A 19,917-nucleotide genomic window follows, 5' to 3' on the forward strand; every position below is an offset into this window, starting at 1 on the left:
CATAAACACCAGCATGTTAGTTATTTGCCATGCTGAAGGAAAAAACAACTCCCATTAAAGTAGGGGTAGCAAAATATGGCCATCCAGATATCATTGGACTGAAACTCCCAGCAACCTTAGCCAGCATAACCAATGGTGACGAATTAAGGGAGCTGCTGTTTCAGCGCATCTGGGAGACACTTTTTAAATCCTTGGATTAAAGGGATTCCTTGGACAGTCTCCTTGAACCATTATGCCACAGGGAACAACCAAATCTAGTCACCATGCTGGAGGAAAATAAAGGTCTGTCTAATTCTACCTGCTTCTTTCAGTGACTGACTGGATGTCTCTGGGAAACTTCCAAGAAACATAAAAACAATACACTTGTTCCTCCATATTTGCTCGGGTGAGGGGCACAAGACCCCCATGAATATGGAAACAACGCAAATAACAAAAACACCATGTTTTTACCTGAGAGGACCCCCTCTAGGAATCTCTAGGTCCTCCAGTGCAACACCTGGTATTACAATATAACAGTATCGGAGACCATTCCTTCTCTACTACTTCCATGTCTTTATAGTTTATGCGACAAATTGGTCTGTGGTCAACGTCCGACAGACACTGACCATAGAACTGCGCTGGAGGAGCTACAAATGCCTAGTAGAGTATTCTCTGTAGGAATCTCTAGGGCTTTTAGTGCGACTTTTACTTAAAGTTGACCATAGAGTTGTACTGGAGGACCTAGATATTCCTAGAGAGAACATATGAATCAAATCAGTGTATAATCAAATCTGCAAACATCAAAGCCGCAAATATGGAGGGATGAGTGTACAGTTTGGCAGGGTCAGTCCTGATTGATCCTCCACCATCCCACTCTCTCAGCTGCTTTTAAAATGTCCCAATTTCTCTTTCTTCCCCCCCGCTTCCCTCCTTTGTCCTTGGCTTCCTTCCAAAAGTGCAAAAATAGGTGCATTAGTGAGGACTCAGGAGACAGCCTGCTCTGCTCTGTGGCTGCTCCTAGACCAGTGATGGTGAACCTTTTACAGACCGAGTGCTCAAATTGCAACCCAGACTCCACTTATTTACTGCAAAGTGCCATGTCCCTCTGGCTTTCTAGTAAGAAACTCTGGCAAACTCTGTGCTAGGGCGACAGCATGTGTGCCCACAGAGAGGGCTCTGAGTGCCACCTCTGGCACACATGCCATAGGTTCGCCATCACTGTCCTAGACGATGGGGATGCCACAGTCAAAAAGGCTCTCGTCAGTCTTGAATCTTGATCATGTTTTCTTTACTGATGGGACACAGAGGAGGTTCCTTCCAGCAAATTTCAGTCCTTGGGCAAATATATAGAGAGCATACCCTTCAACATTTAACGCATGGAAACTAGGACATGCTTAGCCAGACAACATCAGAGTGTGGTCAAGATGGCAAAAGTTACTAATGAAGAACAACAGATAAGCTAGGAGAGGCTGCATCAGACTGTTTTTGCCTGAGCCTCTTGGCACCCAACGGATTTCCATGACCGAGTAGGGATTCAAACCCTGTTCTCCAGAGTCACAGTCTGCATCAAACCACTGCACCACACTGGCTCTGAAATTAAAACCAGTAAGTAGTTTAAACAAACAACAACAACAAAACACTAAACAGCTCAAACAAGTTACAACAGCTTAAAATTCTGCCCCTTCCACTCCTCTCTTCCCTCTTGAGTTAAGGGAATGCTAACTACTTTTGCATTTTGAACTCAGTTTGTAGCACCAAAAGTAAGCTACCAGTTGAGTCTTCTTTACTGAAATGCATGGGATCAGATGTATTTTGGATTTGGGAGGGTTTTTCTTGGAGATGGGACCCAAATCTAAACACAAAATTCATTTACATTTCCTATACACTTTCTACATATAGCTTGAAGGTAATTATATTATTTACACAATATTCTTAAGAATCAAATTATTATATAGTTGTATACACAATGAACAAGTAATTAGATAGACAATATTTTAAATAAATTTGTCCATGGAACAAAGTTTGGGTAGACAGAACAATCAGAAAGCAAAGGTTTTACAATCTCAGCCGCCCAGGAAAAAGGGTTTTGGAATATTTCAGATTTCAGAATAAGGGAGACTCAACCTGTATAAATACTACTACTACTACTAATAATAATAAGTTTTAATGTCATTTTAATTTTTTGGTTGTTTGGTCATTTACTCTCATTTTAACTTTTGTGTCTTGTGATTTTTAATAAGTTTTTTTTTTTTTAAAAAATTGGTAAGCTGCTTAATTGTCACTTCTGTAAGTTTTTAATTATGATGCAGGAGCATTATATGCTGCTTTCAGCATACACTGAAAGCAGCGACGGAAGAAGCGTAAAAGAAGGGACCACTGTACCGTGCTTTTAAACTGTAAGCCGCTTTGAGTCCCAATTTTGGGAATAAAATGGGATATAAATGAATATACTAATAATAACAATAATTTGAGTCCTGAACTGGGAAAAAGGCGGGATGGAAATAAATACAATCAGCCCTCCACATTGGCTGCTTTGAGTTTTATGGATTTTGATTATTTGCGGATTTGACTAATATGTTCTCTCTAGGAATCTCTAGGTCCTCCAGTGCAACTCTACCATATTTTGACCATAGAGTCATGATGGAGTACCTACAGATTTCTAGGGAAAACACTTCTCTAGGCATCTGTAGGTCCTCCAGTGTAATTCTGTGGTCCACTTCCAGTGGATGTTGACCACAGAGCTGCACTGGAGGACCTAGAATTCCTAGATCAGTGTTCTTTCAAGTAAAAATGTCATATTTTTTAATTAGCGGTTTTTCCAATTTCACGGGAGTCCTGCAGCCCTAAACTCAGCAAATGTGGAGGGCCCACTGTATAAGAAAAAGATTCTGGCTGCATCTGCATTGCAGAAATAATCTGATTTGATATCACTTTAACTGCCATGCCTCAGTGCTTTGGTCTGGTGCTACAACAAACTACAGTTCCCCAGATTGCATAGCCTTGAGCCATGGCAGATAAAGTGGTGTCAGACCAGATTATTTCTGCAGTGTTGATGCAAGCCTAAGAAGAATGAGCAGCAGCAGCAGCTAAGGAGAAATGGGAAAAGTGTGAGGAGGAAGAAAGAGAAACTGGTACATTTTGAGAACAGCTGAAAAAGTGGGAATGCAGAGGAGTAAGCGGAACTGTCCCTGGCATGAGAGACAAAGAGGCACAGCTTCAAACATCGCAGTCACTGGCCATTTAGTGCTTTGAATATCATCACTAGCACCTTCAGATCAATCCAGAAACAAACTGGCACCATTGGTTTGCTTCCAGTTTTGTTTTCTTTTTCCCCTCTTTTCTATTGCTTTTTGGTTTTTGCCAACCTGCATGGTTCCCCAAAGGGGAACCATGCTATAAAACTGGTGCTTGGATACACCATGATCGCCCACCCTGACCTAAACTACGTCTCCCAGGATCCTGACTGCAGCTGAACATGAATCAAAGGTGATTTTCCTTTGGCCTACTCCGCCAGAGAGCAGCTGGGATGGGAATCCACATATGCCATGCCACAATCCGTCCCTGACCGAAGAGGGATTAAATTATACGACCTCGGTTGCGAGCTAAACTTCTTACATTGGGCAAGACAGCAAATTATGACCCACTAACCTACTTGCGGCCACGGCTTAAACAAAAGGTATACGCAAACAAGGGAAATGGAAGGAAAAAAATACATGTTGCCATCTTCTGGGATTGTTCATCTGACTTGCGAAAACATGGCAACATGTTCCGTTTTTTTCTCTTTTTGTCTTCCAAAAGCGGATATCTTTGAAGGTGATAACAGAAATTGTCAGCGCAGTTCATATTTTGGATGCAAAAAAAAAAAAAAAAAAAGCATCCTGGTTTAGGGTGCATCGAAACTGTTGAAATAATATAGTTTGACACCACTTTAAGGGCTGTAGTGACATCCTATGGAACCCTGGGGTTTGTAGTTTTACAAGGTCTTTAGCGCTCTCTGAAAAGGAGTGCCTCATAAAACTACAAATCCTGGGATTCTGTAGGATGGAGACATGGCAGTACAAGTGATGTCAAACTGCATTATTTCTGCAGTGTACGTGAACCCTTTGTCTGCAGTAAACTATGCAATAAAGTTTCAGTTGGGAAAGAATGGGATTTTACTATAGCTAGTCCTGGTGTGTGTATGCCTTTCTACAACAGGCAAGATGTACAACAGCTGTCTCTAGAGCCCTTTGCTGAGCATGTATGAACAGCAAAAGAAAGAGAAAATGGAGAGATCAGACAACCAGATACCACCAGCATGTTAAAGAAACATTGATCTATTTGTTTGGCCAGCAAAATGGAAGTAATACAAAAGTGGTGTGTTGATTCTTCACAAAACAACAAATCCCAGGATTCTGTAGGATGTAGCCACTGCAGTTACAGTGGTTTCAAACTGCATTACTTCTACAGTGTAGATGTACCCTTAGTCTCTAGCACCACTAATAAAATTAGCTTGCACAGAAAGACTTTACCTAACATTGAAGAAGAAAGCATTAGTGGTCTGACCCTCCATATGGGAAGATTTTCCAATGCAAAGGGTCCATCACCAGCTGAGGCCATGTCAGTGGGACAGTGATTGACTCAAAGTTTTAACCTAGACTGTATAGGATTTATCCGAGGTGCTGGGTCTTATCCTCCAAACATGTGGATAGCTTCTCAAATACCTCCTTTAAAGTTTAGTCTAAAATGTGGAGCAGGTTCACTGCACCTGATGACAAGGGAGCTACTGCTGGACATAACTAGCTGGCAAAGAACATGCTTTGCCTGCAGAAGGTCCTGAATTCAAGATTTCTTTTCTCCACATTGACAGCTGGTTTGCTTTGGATAGCAAATTTCACAAGGCTGGGAAAGATTTCCCAAATCTGTTCTCCAGCAGGGAGACACCAACTATGCTATTCTCTCTTTATTCTGTTTCTTTCTCCTTCAACGTGCTGGCTCCCATGTGGGTTAGACCACAATTCCCAGCCAGCTTTGAAAACAGACATTTGGAGACAGTAATAGAAGCTGGACAAGGCCCACAATGTTAGTGTATGATTTGATGCAGCCCCTTTATCCATCCTCACCAAATTCCTGGGGCACAGCCCTGAGCAATTTGGTCCCCACAGAGTATCCGGGCATCCTTAGCTTTGATAACCTGTGTGTAGCCTTGGTCTGAAAGTGGATCTCTGTGGAATCTCTCCTCAAACTTAATATTTTCTGGGAATGCTTGGTCACATTTTTCTTTGGCTCCATCCTTTATGGAGCCTCTAGAAAGAAGCTGGGATAGTATTGTGGTTTGCGTGTCAGACTGGGGTTTGGCTTATTTATTTATTTATTTATTTATTTATTTATTATGCCGCCTTTCTCCTAAATTGGATCCAAGGAAGCTCACAAAAGATCTGGGTTCAAATCCTCACTGAGCCTATGGAATGCAGCAAGTGATGTTTGGTGGGTAACTTTCTCTCAATACAGCCAGTGTGGCATAGTGTTTTGAATGTTAGACTATGACTCTGGAGACCAGGGTTTGGTTTTCTGTGGGTCATGAAACCCACTGGGTGACCTCGGGCAAATCAGCCTCAGGGGAAGGCGATGGCAAACTTCCTCTGAACTAATCCTGCCAAGAAAACTCCATGATAGATTCATCCTAGGGTTGCCATAAGTTGGAAATGACTTGAAGGCACCCACAACTACAACTTTCTCTCAACCTCACATACTTAACAGGGATTTTGTAGCACCTTACTGACAAAATCTGCCTAATACTAATTCTACAGACTAACATGGCTATACCTTTGAATACTTAACAGGGTTGTTGTAAGCCCTGTTGACTGGTCTTGTCAATCTCATCTTATTTTGTGAACTAATTGGGAAACAGTAATTGTCCAAAAGAAAAAAGGGAAAAAAAGACAGGTGAACATATTAATATCAATTATTATGGCTGGCATTCTGTATCGCAGGTACAGATTCGTAGCCTAAAATCAGAGATCCATAACTGCTTCATAGGCCTAAACACCCTAATGACACCAGATCCCATCTTGGAAGCTAAGCAGGTCAGCTCTGGTTAGTACTTGGATGGGAGACCACCAAAAAAGACCAGGTACTGTCGGCTTTATTTCAGAGGAAGGAACTGGCAAAACCACCTCTGAGTATTCCTTTTCTAAGAAAGTCCTATGAAATTCATGGGGTTGCCATAAATTGACAAGTAACTTAAAAGCACACAGAACTACACTAAAATTATTCTAAAACTCTAATAATAATAATAATAATAATAATAATAATAATAATAAACAATGTTCCTCTTATCCACCTCTCCTTGAGGCTCATGGAGGACCACAACATAGATTAAAAAACAATATATAACTAACCATTTAGAATATAAGTTAAAACATATAAACGTAAGGTTAAAATGACCATAACACATTAAAATTATACAGAGTAAAACACACCAATTTAAAATGCATAGTTCAATATTGACTGGGTAGACCTGCTGGATGAAATAAGTCTTTAATTCAATTTTAAATTCGGACAGCATATTCAGCTGTTGAACCTCTTCTGGCAGGTCATTCCACATTCAGGGGGGGGGGGGGGCTGATGAAAAAGTCCTCTGGCTGACAATTGCCAATCTAGTCCTGGCTGACAGGAGTAAATGTCCTCCAGAGGACCTGAGTGTACAGGGCAGATTATACAGGAGGAGGTAATCCTGTAGGTAAGCAGGCAAATGCCCCCCCACCGACCTTAACTGCCAACAGTTCTATAAGAGAGAGGAGATCTGTTTGGTTGGCAAAATTGGGGCACACGGAGGATGGCCCTTTTGGCCTCTCCCACCAGCAAGTGAGGCTGCAACAATCAGAAAAAGGTTTTTTTGTGGGTTTTTCGGGCTATGTGGCCATGTTCTAGAAATTTTCCTATTTTCTATTTTTGGGAGTAAGAGAAAACAAGTTTGCTCCCTCCTCAATATGCCATCCCTTCAAATATTTAAACATGATTATCCTTCTCTTCTCCAGGCTGAACATACCCAGCTTTCTAAGCTGCTCCTCATAGGGCCTTATGGTTTCCAAACCTTTCGCTATTTTGGTCGATCTACTCTGAACATGCTCCAGCTTGTCAATACCCTTCTTGACTTGTGGTGACCAGAACACAGTTCAGTCAGTTTTATTCTACATAAACTGCCATAGCACCAACACCAGGAATTTAGGGATCTGTAGTTTGGTGAAGTCACTCACTTCCATGCCAGCATTCTCTGAAGATGCCAAGCACAGATGCTGGCAAAATGTCAGGAATAAACTCTTCCAGCACATGGCAACATAGTCCAAAAAACTTCTTGACAGTAAAAACTGTTCAACAGTGGAAGATCCTGCTTCAGAGGGTAGTGAAGTATCTTTCTTTGGAGATTTTTATATAGAGGTTGGGTGGCCATCTGTCAGGAGTGTTTTCATTGTGTACTCCTGCATGGCAGAATGAGGTTAGACTGGATGGCCCTTTGGTTATCTTCCAGCTCTAGGATTCTGTGATTTAATTAAAAAAATATTACAGCTGAAAGAATACTATATTTTAAAGAGAGATGTCCCTGATATTCCCTGCATCACCAGTTTATCTTTATTTTATTGAAGCATTACTGCAATACCTTCAGCCTCATTCATTCATTCACTCTCTACATTACTTGTCAGTTTCATTTCAAGTTTAGAAAATATCTGATTCATTCATTGAACATTTTATTACTGATTTCAGTACAACAGCCCAGATAACTATAGATCAGTGTACATACATACAGTATATATCATGTGGAAATACTTCCATGAAAAAAATATAGCATTAAAACAAATTCTGCCCAAAAATATCTATTTTCGAAAGTTTTCAGTTGAAAGTTTCCAGAAGATTTTCTGATGTTCTATTTTTTTTTCCATAGGAAATCACCCATCCCATAAGTCTGAGTGCACACACAGTTCTGGCTTTGGAACGGAAGATGCCACTTTAGGAGTTTTGAACAGGCAGTGAAGGACTAATAGCAACAGGTACCCATCCCAATATACAGTCGTCCCTCCATATTCATGGGCTTCTGCATCCATGGATTCTACCACTCATGGCTTGAAAATATTTACACACACACACACACATATATATTCAAAAAGCAAGCCTGGATCATGCCATTTTATAATAGAGACACCATTTTACTATACTATTGCATATAATGGGACTTGAGCATACATCAATTTTGGTATCCACAGGGAGTCCTGGAACCAATCCCCAGCAGATATGAAGGGCCCACTGTTCTTAAAGCAAATAATAGAATCATTGAATTATTGAATTGTAGAGTTGGAAGAGACCGCAAGGGCCATCCAGTAACAACCTGCCATGCAGGAAATCACAATCAAAGCATCCCCGACAGATGGCCATCCAGCCTCTGTTTGAAGACCTCTAAGGAAGGAGACTCTACTACACTCCGAGGGAGTTTATTCCACTGTCGAACAGCCCTTACTGTCAGGAAGTTCCTTCTAATGTTGAGGTGGAATCTCTTTTCCTGGAGCTTGCATCTATTGCTCCGGGTCCTAGTCTCTGGAGCAGCAGAAAACAAGCTTGCTTCCTCCACAACCAATTCTAACCACCTTCCCCCATTGCTGGGAGAATTCTGCAGTGGTAGAATAAATAGCCTAAATTCTATTTGTTAGTCCCAATGGCGGATCAACACATAAACAAATCACTTTGACTCAATGGATCTATTCTAGGTGGGTCTAAACACTACAATTCAGGCTGTAGTCTTAACATTTCTTGAGGACATCTGGTTGGAAAAGATCAGCCAGACTTGAGACCACCTGTCCACAAAGTTCCTAGGACACATGACTCGACCCTTCCCCTCCAATCCTTTTCTTCAAGCAGGGATTCAGAAGTAATGTCATTAAGGGCAACTAGAAATGGAAAGCAAGCAATGAAGAAACAGTAAATTTGCCAGAAAGACAGAAAGGAGACTCCATTTCCAAAATGGTGGCTGGTCAAGTCGAATACTTTGGCTATAATACAGTTAGAGAGCTTTGCTTGCAAAAGATTCCAAGTTTGCTCTTTGTGACCTTCATGTAAGGGATGGGAAAGGATTTTAGAATCCCTAGAGAGATGCTATTGGTTATAATTAGGCAAGACTGAACTAGGAAGGACATCATGGTTTGATCCAGCAAAAGGCAACATCAGATGTTGCTCTCAGAGCTTGGGAAAGTGACTTGGGGAGAGGGAGTTACAGTTTCCAGAATCTCCAATGGCCATGCTGGCTGGGGATCTTGGATTGGGATAAAGGGAGCAGTAGTCTCCCTTTAAAAAGTCACTTTCCCAAGGTCTTGTTCTTCCCTATGGCAGGGTAGTGTATTAGTGTCATGCTTTGAGATTGAGGGATTGTGCATATACAGTGGCTCAGGCTTCCTTGCAAAGTCTTCCTGCTGGTCAGTAGGTTCAAAATGAGGTCTTTGCCCTTCTGGAGCCTGTAGGAGGGGAGGAAGCAGAGACCAACCAACTTGAAGAAAGAGATGGAAACCTAGTCCTGCCCAACTATGTCTTTGAGGATCACAAAACAAACAAACACAATCACAGGGGCAGTAGGAACTCAATAGCCCAGGATTTGCTCCCCAGTTGGTCACCTACATTTGGGGCTCAAAGAGATCCCAAGAAACTGGACACATCCAGCAGACTCACCACCAGCAGAGCATGAGAATATGTCACATCAGACCAATGGCATAGATCCTGTTCATACTCTGGCCAAACAAGGGCCTCCGGCTAATCTACTGTTGGACAGTGGAATATGTTTCCTTGCAGTATGTGGTGGAGTCTCCTTCTTTGGAGTTTTTTAAACAGAGATTGGATGGCCATCTTTCACAGGGAGTGTTTTGATTGTGTATTCCTGAATGGCAGAATGGAGTTGGACTGGATGACTCTCGGGGTGTCTTCCAACTGTATTCTATTCTATTCTATTCTATTCTATTCTATTCCACCAGCAGGGCAAGCTGATATAAAAAGGCCTTAATGAGGGATGCAATACATAGTTTGCCTGACTAGTATGCATGGGCCAAACCTCTATGAAACCATAAAGCCCTATGAGGAGTGGCTTGGGGAGTTGGGTATGTTTAATCTGGAGAAGAGAAGGTGAAGAGGGGACATGATAGCCATGTTTAAATATTTGAAGGGAAGTAATATTGAGGATGGAGCAAGCTTGTTTTCTGCTGCTCCAGAGACCAGGACACAGAGCAATGGATTCAAGCAACAGAAAAAGGTATTCCACCTAAACATTAGGGAGAACTTCTTGACAGTAATTGCTGTTCGACAGTAGAATATGCTGCCTTGGACAATGGTAGAGTCTCCTACTTTGGAGATTTTCCAACAGAAGATGGATGGCCATCTATCAGGAGCGCTTTGATTGTGTCTTCCTGCATGACAGAATGGGGTAGGACTGGATTTCCCTTGTGGGCTCTTCCAGCTCTGTGATTCTATGAGCTTATCTAATCTCCTTTGAAAGGTATCTAAGCTGGCAGCCACCACCACATCATGTGGCAGTAAATCCCACAACCTATAAAAGCACTTAATTTAACCTGGGAAGCACCAAGATTGTTGTTCATTATAGACATGCCTGGAATGTGCTATCCATCCATACAGGACCTCTTAATTCTTTTTGGATGATGACACTTGGGGGTGTGCCAGAGCTTTGTAAGGTAGAGGTCCAGTTTGCCTAGTCAGAAGGAGGTGAATTATAAAGGCCCCCGTACTTCTCACAAGGCTTGCCCAAATGCATCCAGAGCTTGGAAAAGTTAAATTTGGGACAACATCTCCCAGAATCTGGCTGGGAGATTCTGGAAGCTGTGATCAAAATAAATAATTTTTCTAATCTCTGCCAAATATATGTATATGCAATTGACTAAACTTGGCGGAAAGAGCACTTCCTGGTGAAGAACTGAATACATTTAGAAAACTTTCATTTTTCATCCGGAACAGCTAAAAAAGCAACTAACCTCAGCAGCGATACGTTGACTAATTGCACTGTCTAGGGTAGGCTGCTAAAGGGAGAAATTCTGCAAGAAGGCAGTTCGGCAACTAGCTGGTTCCCATTCTCTCTCCAACAAATCCTTCTGAATACAGATGCTTCATCAGTCCAACATGCAAAAAAGTTAACTCCTACCAACATCAGCTTAAAAGATTGCCCTTGTTCATTAGTTCCACCACAGCTTCCCGGAATAATTCAAATAACAGACAGCAATAGAAGAAACATTAATGACACCCTCTGCCCCAAATATACAAAATGCCACACTCAAAAGGTTGACATTAGAGGGTACCTCTAAGCATTCCTTCGACAGATCCTACTACTGTCTGTAGTGCCAAAGAGAGACCCCTGTTAAAACCCGTCATGAAAGATTCATCATACTTCCATTCTGAACTAAAATCCCCCATTCCAGATTGCAAAGTCTGGAGAAAGCCTTTCTCAGTAGGTCCCACTTGTTTGCAATGAATATTCAGAGCCTCAGAGATGAGCAAAGATTAGATTAGTCCACAGCTCTCTTCCATCTCCTTGCAAGCTGCAGTCCTGTTTTCCGAATCCAATCATGCGCGCCTTCCAGTCCTCCATCAAAAATCTCCCTGTGTCACCATTTGTGCTCATGTGCCACAGCTTTTTGGTGGGGTGGGGAGAGGATGGAGGTGTCACATAAATCAGCCCCCAGGAAAATACATCGCAGCCACAAACTTTCATAGCCGCCAAGGGAAACCCATCCATTGCCTGACATGTTCATGTCCATACCAACAGCTGCCTTGGCATATGTGGTTGGTACACAGGAACATCAGAGGAGGAGGAGGGAAAGAGAAGAGAAACCATCTGGGCATGAAGCCCTCTTTCACGTAGTACAAGCAGCACAGACATCTCTCTGAAAAACCTTGCCTTGCATGCAATGCGCACATCATGTTCTGCTAACATGTGTCGGCGGTGGGGGGGGGATATCCACTTTGCATAAAGAGATGCAGATGGAGGAAAGCAAAAAATGTATTTGCTTGTAGTGGCTGATTTCACCACTGTTATTTCCTGGGTTGCAGTTTCATACAGGCTATACACACACAAACACACACACACACACACAGCTCTAGATTTTGACTATGCAGTCTCCATTTTTTCTTGAATACTTCCCCCCTCCTCCCCTGTCAGCAGCACTATTACCAAACTGGCTTCTCCCCACCCTCTCTGAGAGGTTGCCTCCATTTTAAATCGGTTCAAAGCAAACATCCAGAGTATTCCACAGGAGCAGTCTTAATTCTTCCTCCGTTCATCTATTTCCCATCAAGCCATCCTTTGACCTCCTTTCTCCACAATCTATTCTAACCTTTTTGAAATCCAACTTCACTCTCCTTAGTTTTAAAATTGCTGGGTTTTTTTTTAAATGAAAGCAATAATTAAGTGAAAATGTTTCTTGAAACCCCCCCCCCCTTCCTTTCATTTCTTCGCCCCTTTCTTCCTTTCCTTTCCTTTCCTTTCCTTTCCTTTCCTTTCCTTTCCTTTCTTTTACTCTTTCCCCCCACCCTCCACATATCATTTTATGAAAACAGTCTCAACATTTTCATGTTTCTTATTTCAGAAAGAGGGAGAGGGAGGGAGAGACCTGGGGTTTCCTAACCCATACATTTTTCAAACTTTATTCCATTCTTCCCTTGGTTCATCTTATGCATGTCTAGGAGTACTCCCCACCTCCAATCCACCCACAACCCTGCTGTCTCTACAGTCCTTTAAAGTGGGGGAGGGCTGTAATTCATTTGTAATATCCTCAATAACCTCCCCTTCTTTCTCCTTTTTTTTTGCAAAATCCCAGGGGTCTGTATATGCGTGCATCGTGCATTCATGTGTGTGCATGCATTCACAGTTCTTGAAAGGGTAGGCACTAAGTAGGCCTGGATGCCTTCCCGCCACTGTCTCCCTCCATCTTCTGCCTGCAATGGTTTTCCTCTCTTATAGCAAAGGTCTCTCCAGGACACCCTCTGCATCTTTTCCCACAGTTCCTCTCTAAAAAGGAAGGCTTTTGAGCTGCTCAAGAGCTCCCTCTCTGCCCAGCTTGGGCACAGCCTAGTTCTTCATTATTACTCTACCTTCACGTAGCTAAACCATGTGGGTGGACTGGGGAAGGGGGGGTGAAGGAGGACAGAGGGGGAAACTAGATCCACGTTTGCAAACCCTCCAGACAATTCATACATGACACTCATCCTATGGACCGGGGGGGGGGGGGCTGATGAGGCAATGTCTTAGGATCATGATGGATCTGTCGTCTTTGTGGTTTGTCCAAAGGTAGGGGCTGATCCTACAGCTCCCAACCACCACCACTGCTCTGAGCACCCAAATGAATACTGGCTGGAATCCTATTGGATTATGCCCAGCTAGAACAGACTTACTGACTCAATGGCTGGATCAACATATAATTAAAAGCTGTAGATTCAATGGGTCTGTTCTAGTTTGGAGTATCAATATGATAGGCCCTACAGTACTTCCTGTTTCTTCCCTGTCATTGGAGATGCCTCCACCATTATGTACTAGAGAAAAAATCAAAAGAATTCAATGGGCCATGTATTCTTCACTCTGATCCAAGATGTATCTTACTTCTCTACTGCAGAGATTTTGAAGGTACGTTCTCTCAAAGCATTTCATCCTACTGCCTTATCCCCAAGCCTCAGATGATGAAAGATGCCCAGATCCTCAGCTATTTGAAGTGGGCTAACTCCCCTGTTCAACTAGAGGCCCTAGGCACAAGTACAAGACATCTCCCATCAACTTTATGGTTAGTAGCATCCAGCATTGGGTTCTGGGATGTTACAGGACCTCCGCTCCCAAAGGCCCCATCCAGGAAGGCCATGGGTGCATGACTTTGGGAACTGCAGCCCAACAAACATCCAGGAATCCACAGTTTGGGAATTGTTGAATCCCTAGTGAGCCCCTTCTCTCTTTCAATTTCTTTATTGCTGAGCAGTTGGAGATTCCCATTATGGTGATAGTGTGATCCAATATGGGATTTAGTCTGAAATTTAAAGGGGCTATGGGTGTGTGTGTGTGTGTGTGTGTGTGTGTGTGTGATTTCAGCACCCTGGACAGCTCCTTTAAAGTTCAAACTAAAATTCGGAATGAATACCCCTTAACACAGAAACCACCAACGGCTATGGCCCTTGAGCACCCAGATTGGACCAGAATAGCCCCTCTCCTTGGCGCACAGGCTTAAGGCCTACTTTTCTGACAGTCTGTCTCTTATGGGATGACGCCAAGGTTTTAGGGGCCTGAGCGAGAAAACTCTTGGCCTACCTAGGGGCACAGCATTGCCTTCCCATCTGAAACATCTCAACTGTACCCCTGCCTTCTGGAAAGTGAGCTTTGATGTCTTCTTAGTATGGGAGTGGTGGTGGTTAGGACCAGGGTGGGATCAGATCCTTCTGGTCTGAGATATGTTGTAAGAGTGATCTCCCTCCTGCTGAATCCAGTTGCACTGGATGGAGTGAGCAGCTTAGGAAGGGATTCTTCTCACATGGAGATGCAGCCATCTTCCTTCCTGGAGATCACCTTAATCGGGCCTTCCTTCTTCCTCAGAGTGTGTGCCCAAGGAGCATTTGTGGGATGAAAAAAAATCTGTGTGTGTGAGTAACCCTACATCCTCTCCACGTCTCCAAAGGAAATTTTCAGAGTAGCCCTCCTTGCTTTCTGGCCACAAACCTAAAAGACTTGACTTTTCTCCTTGGATGGTGCGGGATTGCCCCCAAACATCCTACACCATTCCAGGGGGCAGAAGCTTAAGAATAAGAACATGGAGCCAACTTTTCCTTACTGTTGGTTTTGGGAAAGTGGGGTGCCTTCTTCATCAAACACAACACACACCCTTCATCACTCCAGTACTGTACATCCATTAACTCTTTCAGGAGGTTAATGGGATGAGAGAGACCCTGCCTCTAGTCTAAATCTCCCCCTACTTGTCTTCTTACAATCTCACCTCCTTCAGCCTTGTTAACCCAGAAGCCCCAAGAGAAAAGGGATTCTGGGAAAGCAGGGAAGATTTCAGAAACCAGGGTCTTCTTCTCTGATTCTCCTCCTCTTTAAGGAGATGGAGGAGGACCACCCTTCCCTACCCCCTGATTCATGGGTGATTTCCCCATGCCTCCTCATACAAGGGGATTTATATGCCCTTGCTAGGAGAGCTGGAAGGGGCCACCCCCTTGTCTCTATACCTGCCAGTTGAAGGGGTGGCTTGATCCCCTTCATGGCAGCTCCCCCCCTCAAGTGTGTGTGTGTGTGTGTGTGTGTGTGTGTGTGTGACAAAGCCTTCACAGTCATCCTTCTGTTGCCTGTGACGTGGGCAAAGATGGAGGGGGTAGAGACATTAGGCCTCCCTCTCTCTGTCTCCCATGGGCTGACACTTAAAGCGGGGGGGGGGGGGGGCTGGCTTTCTTCCTCTGTCCCCCCTCAATTTTGGGGGTCCTCAATATCTCTCCTTCTCTATAGTCCCTAGTGGGTTAAGATGGGGTGAGATGGCCCTTCACTGTCTACCTCTCCGCAATCTTTCTTTTTTTGGGGGTGGGGGGCAGGAGAGATCATAATCCTTCCTCCCCTCCTCAGTCTCAATCTTAGTCTCTCAGAGGCTGAGATTTTTTTGGGGGGGGGATGTTGGGTACCCTCAAACTGAGGAAGCAATCTCTCTCTCTCTTAATCCTTAAAGGCTGCATTTTAAGGGGGGGTATCCCTGCAATTCTTTGGAGGAGGGATGCTCTTCTCTCCTCCCCCATTTCTCTCTCTCTCTCTCTCTCTCTCTCTCTCTCTCTCTCTCTCTCTCCAGGGCTGAGATTTTAGTGTTTCTCTGTGTGTGAAGGGTCTTGGGCCTTAGCCCTCTCCCTCTATTTCACGGGGGGGGGGGTTCCTTCCTCTCCCCCACCATTCCTTTCTCTCCATTTCCTAAGATTTGAGGTATTAGGCCATTCTTCCCTGCAGTATTTTTTGGGGGAGCATTCCTATCTCTCCCCCCCCCCAATCTCTCTGTCTCTCTCAAGGGCTAAGTGGTGGGAGGCGTTGGGCCTATGTCCTCTTTCTCCCCCTTTTTGAGAGGAGGCTTACCCCTTGAAGAAGAGGGGGGGGGGAATTGCTTAACCCTGCTAGTTGGGGGGCAACAGAAGGTGATGGTCTGACATCCCTCCCTGGCTTAAATTTAAGGGGGGATGTTAGACCATTACCTTGTATTAACCCCCCCCAGTGGAGGTTTGGAGTAATTCCCCCCCTTCCTCCTTCTCCCCAATCTTCCCCCCTTCTGTATTTTGGGGGTGGCCAAGTCCCCCTTCCCCAATATTTCTCTCTCTTTCTGGCAGGCTGAAATCTAAGCAGGGCCTTGGGTCTTGGCCTCCTGGTGCTTCCCCATATTTGGGGGCTCCCCTCCCTCTGTTTTGGGGTGCCCACCTTCTGGATCCTCTTCAGTATTTGAGGTGGTCAGGTGCCCCCCCCCATCTCCCCAATCTCCTTCTCCTTCTCTGGGGCTGAAATTTAAGCAGGGCCTTGGTCCTTGGCCTAGTGGTGTCCCCCCATACTTTTGGAGGCCCCCCTTTCTCCATCTGGGGGTGTTGACCTTCTGGTTCCCCTTCAATATTTGAGGGGGTCAGGTTCTCTCCTGAATATTTCTCTCTCTTTCTAGCATGCAGAAATTTAAGCAGGCTCTTGGGCCTGGGCCTTCTCCCTCACATTTTTAGGATCCTCCTCCCTCTGTCACTTTCTGCCTCCTCTACAGTATTTGTGGGGGTCAGCTCCCCTCTTCCCCCAATCCCTCTCTCTCTGGGGATGAAATTTAAGCAGGGTCTGGGACTGGGTCTTCTCTCCTATATATATTTGGGGGGAGGTCCCTTCTCTCTCCATCTTGGGGTTTTTGCCTTCTGGTGCTTGTTTAGATCAGGTCCCCCTTCTCCCCAATCCCTCTCTCTCAGGACTCAAATTTAGGCAGGTCTTGGGCCTGGACCTTCTGTCTCCCTCTCATATTGTTTTGGAGGGGGCTCTCTCCATTGGGGGGGGGTCACCTTCTGGCTCTCCTTCAATATTCAAAGGTGGTCAGCCTCCCTCCCCCAATCTCTCCCTCTCCCTCTTCCTAGCAAGATGAAATGGAAGCAGGCTCTTGGGCCTGGGCCTTCTCCCAATATTTTGGGGGGTAACTTCTTTCTCCATCTGGCGGTGTTCACCTTCTGGTGCTCCTTTACACTGGGGGGGGGGGGGTCAGGTCTCCTGTCTCCCCAATCCTTCTCTCTCTTGGGCCTGGGCCTTCTCCCTTATATTATTTGCCCCCCCCCCCCTCTCAGGGTGCTTGCCTTCTGCCTCCTCTACAGTATTTGTGGGGGTTAGCTCCCCTCTTTCCCCAATCCCTCTCTCTCTGGGGATGAAATTTAAGCAGGGTTTGGGCCTGGGTCTTCTCCCCCGTATTTTTTTTTTTTTTGGGGGGGGTACCTTCTCTCTTCATCTTGGGCTATTTGTCTTCTGGTGCTCATTTATATCAGGCCCCCTCATCTCTCCAATCCCTCTCTCTCTCTCTGGGTCTGAAATGGAAGCAGGTTCTGGGCCTTCTCCCTTATATTATTTGGGAGTCCTCTTCCTTCTATCTCGGGGTGTTCACCCTCTGGCTCCCCTACAGTATTTTGGGGGAGCAGCTTTCCTCTTTCCCCAACCCCCCTCTCTCTGGAGCTGAAATGGAAGGAGGCTCTTGGGCCTGGGCCTTCTCCCCCATATTTTGGGGGGTCCCTTCTCTCTCCATCTTGGCTGTTTGCCTTTTGTTGCTGGTTTGGATCAACCCCCTTATTCCCAACCCCCCCCTCTCTCTTTGGCTCTGAAACACCACCAGGGTTTGGGGCCTGGGCCTTCTCCCTTCTCTTATCTGGGGGTGCCTTCTCTCTGCATCTGGGGGTGCTTGCCTTCTGGGGCTGGTTTGGCTCAACTCCTCCCCCCTTCTCCCCCCCCCTCTCTCTCTCTGGGCCAGGGCCCCCTTCTTCTCCTTCTTTGGGGGTGTCTCTCTCCCTCTCCCTCTCCCCGAGGAGGCCTACCTCCAGACCTGTCCCATCTGGAGCAGGTGGATGACGGACTGCCAGATCCAGACCGAGAGGCGGCAGAGGCGCTGGGCCGAAGGGGCCGGGGCTCCGGAGGCCCTGCTCCTGGCGGAGGCGGCGGAGCCCATCATGGGGGGCCCTCGGCTGGTCAGGCCCTGGACGGCCCCCAGCCCTCCGCCGGTGTAGTCCTGGACGAACCATCGGAAGCTGAGGATCTGGACCAGGACGGAGGGCAGCAGGACGAAGGCCAGGGTGAGGCCGCACCAGAGGTAGTCCCGGCGGGCGTAGTGGTCGAGGGCCAGCCAGAGGTCGGTGCCCACGTCGCCCAGCAGCACCAGCAGCGCCAGCACGATCCAGAGGCAGTCCAGCCAGGGCCGGGCGGCGGCGGAGGAGGAGGAGGCCCCGGGGCCGGAGGGCGAGGAGGAGCCCGGCTGCAGCCCCCCCGCCGCCGAGAGCTCCCCGGGCGGCGCCAGCGGAGCGGAGGGCCCCTGGCGGCCCCGGGCCCGGCCCAGCAGGCTCCGCAGGCAGGCGCTCCGGCAGCCCCAGTAGCAGGAGGAGGTGTTGCAGCAGTGGCAGATGTGCATGGAGCTGCTGCCGCCGGCCTCCTCCTCCTCCTCCTCTTCCGACGAAGGCGCCCCGGCCCCCAGGCAGCCCCCGCCGCCGCCGCTTCCAGCGCGCCCTCCGCCGCCGCCTCCTCGCAGGGCCCCGGCGGCCGAGGAGGAGGAGCAGGAGTAGGGATGATGGGGGTGGTGGCGATGGGGATGATGGGGGTGGTGGTGGGGAGCCGGGAGGCGGCGGGGAGGGTCGTCCAGGTTGTGCAGCTGCGAGAAGCCGCTCCCGTCCGACTTGGCCGCCATCCCGGCCCCCGCCGCCTCCCGCCGCCACCCTCCTCCTCCTCCTCCCTCCTCTCCCCTTCCCTCCTTCTCTCCTTCCTTCCTTCCTTTCCTCCCGGCCCCGCTCCGGCCGCAGGGCTCGGGATCCCCTCCGCCGCCGCCGCCGCCACCCCCTCCCTCCCTCCCTTCCTTCCTCCCCCTCCGCTTCCGGGGCCAGGAGAGGAAGGGAGGCGCTAAGGACCCGGACCAGACCCCATCCCCTCCCTCCCTCCCTCTTGGCCCCCTTCCTCTAGACCTCCATCCGCATCCTGCCCTCCTCCTCCTCTAGCCTCCCCTCCGCATCCTTCCCTCCTCTAGTCCTCCCTCTGCATCCCTTTCCCCTTCCCTCCTTCTCTAGCCTTCCGTCCGCATCCTTCTCTCTTTCCGATTTCCTTCCTCCTTCCCCCTTTCTAGCCCGCCCTCCGCATCTCTGCTTCTTTCCCTCCCTCCTTCCCCTTCTCTAGCCCTCCCTTTGCATCTCTCCTTCCTTCTCTTTGCTCCTTCCCTCCCTCCTTCCCTCCTTCTCTAGCCCCCTCCCTCCACCTCTCTTCCTCCCTCTTTCCCTCCTTCCCTCCCTTTCCCCTCTCCTCCAGCCCTCCCTCCCTCCTCGCCTTTCCCTCCCTCTCTTTCCCTCCTTCCCTTCTTCTTTCCCCTGCTCTAGCCTTCCCTCCACATCCCTCCTTCTGTCCCTTCCTTTTCCCTCTTCTCTAGCCCTCGCACCCTCTGCATCTCTCCCTCCTTCTCTTGGCTCCTTCTTCCCTCCTTCCTTCCTTCCTTCCTTCCTTCCCTCCTTCGCTAGCCCTCCCTGGGCCTCTTCCTTCCCTTCCCTCCAAGCGGGGAGCCCGAGTACCGAAGCGGGAGAAGGAACGGGGGGGGGGAGGAGAGAGAAGGGAGGAGGAGGAGGAGGAGGAAGACCCCCGCCCCGCCCCACACGTCCCACGCCGCCGCCGCCGCCTCCGCCGCCAGAGCGCCTGGCATTGAGCGAGGGAGGGAGGGAGGGAGGGAC

The 19,917-nt window shown here is 47.1% G+C and overlaps 1 protein-coding gene across 1 annotated transcript in view; it reads right to left on the reverse strand.

Moving 5' to 3' along the window:
- The window catches only part of XKR6 (XK related 6), a 191,044-nt gene extending 172,148 nt beyond the window's left edge, over nucleotides 1–18,896 (reverse strand). Inside the window, 3 exon segments of the mRNA XM_089528270.1 lie at nucleotides 18,037–18,415; nucleotides 18,418–18,494; nucleotides 18,526–18,896. Coding sequence (XP_089384396.1) covers nucleotides 18,037–18,415; nucleotides 18,418–18,494; nucleotides 18,526–18,896 — 827 coding nt within the window.
- Between the last annotated feature and the right edge of the window lie 1,021 nt (nucleotides 18,897–19,917).

The sequence above is a fragment of the Sceloporus occidentalis genome, unplaced genomic scaffold, assembly GCF_023333645.1.
Source record: "Sceloporus occidentalis isolate IW3139 unplaced genomic scaffold, rSceOcc1.0.p SCAF_6, whole genome shotgun sequence".
NCBI classification, from domain to species: Eukaryota; Metazoa; Chordata; class Lepidosauria; order Squamata; family Phrynosomatidae; genus Sceloporus; species Sceloporus occidentalis.